At 58.7% G+C, this 8,052-nt stretch overlaps 1 protein-coding gene across 1 annotated transcript in view; it reads left to right on the top strand.

Moving 5' to 3' along the window:
• Nucleotides 1-4,206: 4,206 nt before the first annotated feature.
• Nucleotides 4,207-8,052, top strand: part of VAX1 (ventral anterior homeobox 1) — a 10,401-nt gene continuing 6,555 nt past the window's right edge. The window contains exons 1-3 of the mRNA XM_040486925.1: nucleotides 4,207-4,654; nucleotides 5,838-6,025; nucleotides 7,867-8,044. Coding sequence (XP_040342859.1) covers nucleotides 4,414-4,654; nucleotides 5,838-6,025; nucleotides 7,867-8,044 — 607 coding nt within the window. The 5' untranslated portion in view covers nucleotides 4,207-4,413. The remainder of the gene's footprint in view (nucleotides 4,655-5,837; nucleotides 6,026-7,866; nucleotides 8,045-8,052) is intronic.

The raw sequence follows: 8,052 nt of genomic DNA, 5'->3' as shown, positions 1-8,052 counted from the left end.
CTCTCTCTCTCTCTCTCTCTCTCTCTCTCTCTCTCTCTCTCTCTCTCACACACACACACACACACACACACACACACACACAGAAAGTACTACGCATAACAAAAAGCAAAACCAGGTTATGGGTTGAATGTTTCTTTATTGAATTTGGTCACTTCAAGGGCTCAGAACATAGAGAGGCATCGCTTGTGCTGTCAACCCCAAGCCACGAGGAGCTGGGGCCCATGAGTTCTCTCCGTAGAGGGTTTGCACGTGAAGCTGTAAAGAGACCCAGATGCTTCAGCTCCCATCCTGGATCCAGCCCTGGTCCCGACACCTCTAGACTCTTGGTAAATGGCTGCTCAATTAAACTAGGTGTGTTCCCATAATACCCCAATTTCTTCCCTTCTCCAATAAGCCTTTGCATTTCCAGTAAGTGGGGGGGAAATACGTCCCAGCTCTCATGAAACTTAGCAGAGCCCCCCAACTTTACCCAACTTTAAAAGATGCAGTTCTTGGGGTGCCTGGGTGGCTCAGTCGGTTAAGCATCAGACTTCAGGTCAGGTCATGATCTCACGGTTTGTGGGTTCGAGTCCCACATCGGGCTCTCTGCTGTCAGGGCAGAACCTGCTTCGGGTCCTCTGTCTCCCTCTCTGTCTGCCCCTCCCCTGCTTGTTCTCGCTCTCTCTCTCTCTCTCTCTCTCTCTCTCAGAAATAAATAAACATTAAAAAAGAAAGAAAAGGTGCAGTTCTCCCACCTTAATTTGTGGAAAGATCCCCTGCGAGGCAGCTAAAAATGCGCATTCCTGGACACAGCTCTCAGATATTCATTCAGTAGGTTTGGACCCAGGAAACTACTTTATTCACTCCAGGGCAGCTGATGTAGGGGTGGGGGTGGGGGGCGGTGATAGACTCCTAAGAAATGCTCATGGCTAGAAATAAATAGCATTATCACAAACGAGAAGTTCATGTTTCCATTTGCATTTCATGTTGTTCTGATAAAATCCATAAAAACTGATGCTTGGTCATCACGATTCCTGGGATTGACCTTAAGGTCATTGCTCTGTACCTTGGATACCTGTCATGAGCACCCGGAGATTCCAAAAACTCAAAGCAGGAATAAAAAGGGCAAAGCCCTGCAGGGTTGCTCAAGAAGAGTGTAAATACCTTGGAGTTCAAATTCTGCACTTGCCAGCTGTGTGACTGGGGCAAGTTAGGGAACCTCTCTGAGCCTTTGTTTTTTTTTTTTTATCTATAAAACTGGGATATGATTAACCTTCCTGATGGAGGGGTTAAGAAAATTAAATGAGTTCACGCACCCCTACGTGACTGCTCAATAAACAGTTCCCACTTAGAACAAAATGTGCCACTGTTATTCTCCGGAAGGGAGGGGGTGGCAAGTGTCTCTGATGCCCAACTTCAAATCCTTATTTGGGATTCGGCCTTACCTTGGTGTATCCTCCAGTGCCGGATATACAGCTCCGGACCTCCCTGGGCCACCGCTGCCCACCGAGCTGGACTTTTCTAAGGGCGGCAGTTCGCTCCCTGGCCGGTTCCCCTCCTCCACCTAACAGAAGAGGCGGTGGACTGAGTATTTGTATTTTAAAAGACTTTTTTCTGGGCCTCTGACCCGACCCTGCAGGTATCAGCGCGGGTTTCACGGGCCTCAGTAGCTTTGGCAGAAAGGAGGAGGCGGCTCAGCTGGGAGCGATGAGGGACCCGGAGCCACACACCCCCCTCCCCACCAAGGTGGCCCCACTGGGGCCAAGGCTTGGGTCTGGGACTTTCCACGGCCTCCAGATCTCTCGAGGCGGGCGGCAAATCCTCCTGCGCAAGGGACCCGGGGAGGTTGGGAAGGGGCCCGGGCCAGCTGTCTGAGGGTATGACAGGAAAGGGCCACAGGCCGGGATTTGGGACCCCATCGTCTCCTCACCTAAGGAGGCCCCGGGAACTGCCTCTGGCCGAGCTCTACAGGGAAAGGCGGGCTCCATCCACCGCCCGGATCGCCTTCGGGAGGACCCGAATCCCAGGGCCCTGCACTGGCTACGCAGTAAGGGGAGCCAAGACCCGGCGGCGACAGCGCCTTTCGCCCGCAGGAGGGGCCGGGGAGCGGAGCCCTCGCGGCCTCGGGGCGCCCACCCGGCGTTTGCGCCTGGCGGGAGGTAACTGGAGAGTTTGCTGGATTTTGTCTCCATCCCACTCTACATCTTTAGGCCAGGGCGGCTGCAAGGACACGTCCCGCTCTCCAGCTACCCGGCCCCACCGAACCACCCGGCAGAGCGCGGAATCAAAGGCACGGTCCATCCGGAGGCCCAGCTGCCGACAGCTCCAGAGGACTGACAGGCCAGCCGTCTGTCGGGCCCCGGGAGACCCGCCTCCCTGCGGAGAGTGGCTCAGGACAACCTCTCTCTCTCTCTCTCTCTCTCTCTCTCTCTCTCTCTCTCTCACACACACACACACACACACACACACACACACACACACACACTCAAAGTAGAAGCCCAAGGTCTGCCTCCACGGCCAGAGGTGGCTTCCGGAACCGGACCGAGTTTGGGTCCTCCGATGGGCCCGAGGGGGAGGGGAAGGGGCGAAGGACCCCGCTCAGAGGCCCCTCCCACCCGCGGACGTTCCACGGGGTCGAGCGGCGCGGCGGCGGGGCGGCAGGACCGCGGGGCGGGCGGAGCGCGCCGGGCGGCGGGCGGGCGGGAGCCCCTCGGAGCAAACCGCACACGCTCGCACCCCCTCTCCCTCCTTCTCTCCCCCCCTCTCGCCCGACACCCCCGCCCCCAGCCCCCTCCTCTTCCCCGCCCGCCTCCGCCCCCATTCTGGGAATTGTGTGGAAAAATTCTCAGCCAAACCTCCCACCTCTCCTCTCGCCCCCCTCCCAACCCCCCGCCACCCCACTCCCTTTAAAAAACCCCCTTTCCTCCCCGGCCCCTGCACTCTTTGTGAATGAGGGCAGGGAACACGGCCCTTCCCCCGCCCAGGAGCCACGCCAGACCGCCGCACTCAGAGGACTGTTTGTTAATAGTCCAATTAGATAATTGCCATCTTTCACTCCTTTTGCTCCGCATTTCCCATAAAGGAATGAATGGGGAGAGCGGCGTGGAGAGGGCTTCTGCCCCGGCAAGGTGACGAGAAGGGCTGGAGCATGCTCCTTGCACAAGGCCATGCGCTTGAATTGAATCATTGTAGCCTAATCAATGCTCTTATTGGATTACTGGCTGTTGCTTTTCTCAAAGATATTGTAGCAGAGACAATGAAATAGCTAGGGGAAAACTTTTTTTTTTTTTTTTTTGAAGCAGATCTCACAGTTGAGATTTTCTCGGCTCTCTCCCTCTCCCCCCCTCTCTCCTGCTGGACTCTGAGTACAAAGCTGCCCTTTGAATGGGCTGCCTCAGGGCTGACCGGAGGTGCAAGCGTGAAAAAATCCAACGGGAACACTAAATGAAGAGAGGTGGCCGTTTAAGATGGCTGTCAGCGTCGAGGTGTGTTAAGGAGGAGTTATTTGGGACGAAAGCTTGGCTTTTAGAGTTCGGGGGAGACACTTTTCGGGAAAACTTTTACTCCCCCCCCTCCCCCTAGAGGCAACCTCTTTCTTCTGCAGCAGGGTGTGCGAGGGTTTTTGTTGGTTTCTCTTTCCCTCCCCCCCTCCTCCCTCATTCAGCTCTATCTGTCGAGTGTGCAGAAAACCCCTCTAGCCGGTATGTGAGCAGGAGGGTCAAAGGCAACGGGAAAGTTAATAATGCCTGCTAATGGTACTAACAATTCAGGATGAATCTTGTCAAAAGTTTTTCTGGAAGTGTGGGTCTTTGATTGTGTGTTTCCTGAAAGCAAGACCAGTCATTTCCGTTTATTCACTGGCTAAACCCCTACTTGATTGGGGACAAGGACAGAAACCATCCATTACGATCTGATATATTATCCAAACAATTTAGTGTATTCATGAGGTAACCGAAACGTGGGGGCTGCGAAATTACCCGTAATCAATTGCAACAGCGAGTGCACGTCCCCGCGGGTGTCGGACAAGTAGAAGTCGCCGTCTCAGCCACAGGCGGGAGCCGCAGCATTTCGGAGTCGCTCTGCTTGCTACCTGATCGCCAGGCTGGGGACACTGGACGTGCTCAGAGGACGCGGACGCTGACGAGGCGGCCTCGCCGCGGCTCCATCGGGATCCTGGATCAGATCCGCCGCCTCTCCGCGAGCGCGCCACTCGCCGGTCGCCGCTGACCCGCCCGCGGTCGCCGCAGCCGCCCCGCGGGGACATTCATTCTTGCCGCTTGCCTCTCTCTGGGCTGGGCGCAGGAGCTCCTTTGTAGGGTTTTGTGCCCGCGGCGCCTCCTTTTTTTGTTGTTGTTGTTGTTTTTTTCTTTCTTTTCTTTTTTTTTTCCTTCCTTTTTCTTTTCTTTCTTTTTTTCTTTTTTTTTTCCTCCCCCCATGTTCGGGAAACCAGACAAAATGGACGTTCGGTGCCACTCGGACGCAGAGGCTGCCCGGGTCTCGAAGAACGCGCACAAGGAGAGCCGGGAGAGCAAGGGTGCGGAGGGGAGCCTCCCCGCCGCTTTCCTCAAGGAGTCGCAGGGCGCCTTCTCCGCGTCGGGCGCCGCGGAAGATTGTAACAAAAGTAAATCCAATTCGACTGCCGATCCGGATTACTGCCGCCGGATCCTGGTCCGAGGTAGGAATGGGGTCGGGATGCAGGGCGCGTGTGCTTTGGGGGAGGACTCGGGGGCCCGAGCTGCGCGCGGCTCCAGACGCAGGCCCGCGGGGAGGAGGTGTCGGCTGCGAACTCGGAGAAAGTTACTGGCCTTTCTCCCCCCCACCCCCACCCCCACCCGCGGTCTGGCTGGCCGCTGGGCACTCGCACCCGGGGCGCGCACTCTCCTGCAGCCTCGACCCTCCCGAGTCCCGAGGGGCCCCGCCTCCTGGGCTGCTGGGGAGCCTAGGGGCTGCGCGGACCGGCCGGGGCTCCGGGCTGCGGCCTCCGGCCTCCGGCGGGGGAGAGGGAGCAGGACACTATGGAGGACGAGTGAGCGCTGTGCGAGCCAGAGGACCTGCCGCGAGCCTGCCTACGGGCTCCTGCGCCCTGGCGGGCCGAGTGCACCCAAGGGTAGTGCGGGAGCCGGAGAGCAGCTGCCGAACGCCGGCTACTGCCGGGCTAGTTGGCGCGCTGGGCCGAGGGCCCCGGCGCCGCGCTTGAGACTCGCCGCCGCCGCCGCCGCCGGGAGAAGCGGCTGAGCTGGGTCGCCGGGCCACGGATGTCGCCTTGGTGCTCCACTCGGCCCCTCTGTGCTGCGCGTTTTGCGCTCGGCTAGGGGGACGGCGGTGGTGAGGCCCGGCCCCGGCCCCGCGCCGCCCCCGCCAACAGATAGCCAGGCCCCGGCGGCCCAGACCGGGTCCCCCCTCCTTCCGCCGCCCCGGCTCAGGAGAGAAGGAAACCCCGGGCTGGGGCGCTGGGGCAGCGGGAGACGAGCCTGGTCTACGCGCCCCAGAGCTGGGGACGGTGGGCCCCGGCCTGGTCAGTTTGGAGACCCCCAGGCTACAAGGGGACCCAGACCGCGCAGCCGAGGCTCCCAGGCCTGAAGGATCATCAGCTGATCTGGCATTTTTTTTTTCCTCCCATGTCTAGAGGCCTCTATAAAGGCCAAGTCTGGTTCCGCCTCTCGTCATAGGTGTGGAGTTAGCCCCCTAGCTCCCCAAAACGCACAGTGTCTTTGCTCCCCGGCTGTGACCGCAGCCCTCCACCCCCATCCCCCACCCCAGACTGCAGGCAGCTGGCGGCCGTGTCCTCAAGCCAGCTCCGGCCAGGGAGGTGGAGGGAGACGGGAGGGTTCCGGTGGCTGACATCTCCCCCTCCTCAGATGCCAAGGGTTCCATCCGAGAGATCATCCTGCCCAAGGGCCTGGACCTGGACCGGCCCAAGAGGACGCGCACGTCCTTCACGGCGGAGCAGCTGTACCGGCTGGAGATGGAGTTCCAGCGCTGCCAGTACGTGGTGGGCCGAGAGAGGACCGAGCTCGCCCGGCAGCTTAACCTCTCCGAGACCCAGGTACCGGGTGGCCAGGCCGTGCACAGTTCTGCACAAGCCTGCCTCCCCATCTCTATAACTGGCTCCTCCCGGGTACCCAGCCTGGCTCTGGACAGAGATGCCCAGGGGAGGCAGATTGGATGGGGTGAAAGACCTCAGGATTCCTTCCCTTCCATAAACCATTCTTTTCCCTCTACACCCTCAGGTCTTCCAGGGCCTACACTCTGCCCTCCTTGGCCTAGCCCAGGAGGCCCCAACTGTTGTCCTTTGGAATTCTTTTTAGATCACAGTCTTGAGAATAACCTGCTTGCCTCTTCTGCTCCACAAGGAACCAATGTTTGTCCCTGTCTTGGCCATGCCATTTTGGCCAGATTTCCAGGCACCACCCTCTTTGGGGACCCCAGGCTTATTCAACACCCAGGCCTGTTCTGCAAGCATGGGGCTGGGGCCAGAGGCACCTGGGTGCTGAGGGTGACAACTAGATTGCAAAGGCACACATGCCTGAGATTTGCCTGTGCAGGCAGGCCGCCCTGCCCCTTAAGTCTGGACCCATTCCCAGCCCTGGGCACCCACTGGGCACCTAGGAGGCCCTGTCTTCTGTGACAATGATATATGGGATCAGGGGCAGATCTGGGGCCCTGGGAGCCATCACTGCCAACTACGCTTTAGGTCTTTTCCTTTAGGTAAAATCCACATGACGTTATTGGAGTTAGTCACATAGACTCTGGACCCTGGACTTTTCAGGGCCGGAGAGCTTTGGGGCCTGGTGAGGGCATGGCATCAGCTTGGCCTAGGTAAGGGAGACTCCTTTCTGAGGGCCAGTCTCTTTCCCTGTGCCCAGCCCTGAAGCAGGTAAGGAGCATTTTAGGTCTGGGATCTGGGCAGAAAGCTGAGAACTGAAGACCGATCATCTTGAATGTTCTTTTTGAGTTTGAGTTGGCACGATAGCTTTTTCCTGTTTTCCCTACTACCACCCCTCTTAGGTTTGCAAAAATCTAGACCTTTCCATATAGCTGCTAAACTCCATTCTGGGCCACCAGGTAGGCCCGAGGAGGGGGCAGAGGGAGATGAGAAAGTGAGAGGGAGGTTGGCGGAGAGAATTTGGTTCACCCCAGCCTCCTGACTTCCTCCCATGATTCCAAAGTTCATGTTGGAGAACAGGTGATAAATTAAGAGTATCACTCAGAGCCTCCAATCCAGAGGCAGAGAGAGGAAGTGGAGATAGCTTGGCCTATAAAGTCCATCCTGCACAAATTATTCCTTCTACAGCCACCTTCCCAGCTTGCTGCTAGTTAATGGCCAGGTCTGACCCCAGTAAGCAAGTAACAGCCTCTTGAAGCCTTGGACAGTACTAATGCGGCAGAGGCTAAATTTGGTTGGGCCAAGGGCCTGGGTCCAGCAAAACAGAGCAACACTCCTCCTCACCCACCCCCTACTTCCCACACAGCAGCCTTCAGGCCTCACCCCTCTCCTGGAAATGTGAGCTCACAAGCCAGGATGATCCCCGTCTGGCTGCATGCAGGTAGCTAGGCAGCCCGCTGAAATTCCTTCTGGTCTTCCTTCGAGTTAGGATCACGGACATCTTTAATACTTTACTTATAATCTCTGACAGCCTAGGCCCGCTTCCACGACCCGGAAGCCCAGCCTAGTGCAGCTGTGTCCAACTCTTGGTGGCCCAGGGAGCTCCCCAGCCAGCAACCTCTCCTGCTGCGAGGTGGGGCTGGGACCGGGGCTGGGCTGGGGCTGGGGCTGGGGCTGGGAAAGGGACCTTCACGGAGCCCTCGCGTCCTGGGAGCCCGCCCCCCTTGACGCCGGTCTCCCCCTGCCCCTCTCTCCCGCCCTCCCTGCGCCCCTGCGCCCAGGTGAAGGTCTGGTTCCAGAACCGGCGCACGAAGCAGAAGAAAGACCAGGGCAAGGACTCGGAGCTGCGCTCGGTGGTGTCGGAGACGGCCGCCACGTGCAGCGTGCTGCGGCTGCTGGAGCAGGGCCGCCTGCTGTCGCCGCCCGGCCTACCCGCGCTGCTGCCGCCCTGCGCCACCGGCGCGCTC

Source organism: Herpailurus yagouaroundi, unplaced genomic scaffold, assembly GCF_014898765.1.
Source record: "Herpailurus yagouaroundi ecotype Mexico unplaced genomic scaffold, PumYag 163, whole genome shotgun sequence".
NCBI lineage: Eukaryota > Metazoa > Chordata > Mammalia > Carnivora > Felidae > Herpailurus > Herpailurus yagouaroundi.
The sequence above is the reverse complement of the archived record's forward strand: the minus strand, read 5'-3'. Positions and strand labels throughout refer to the sequence as shown.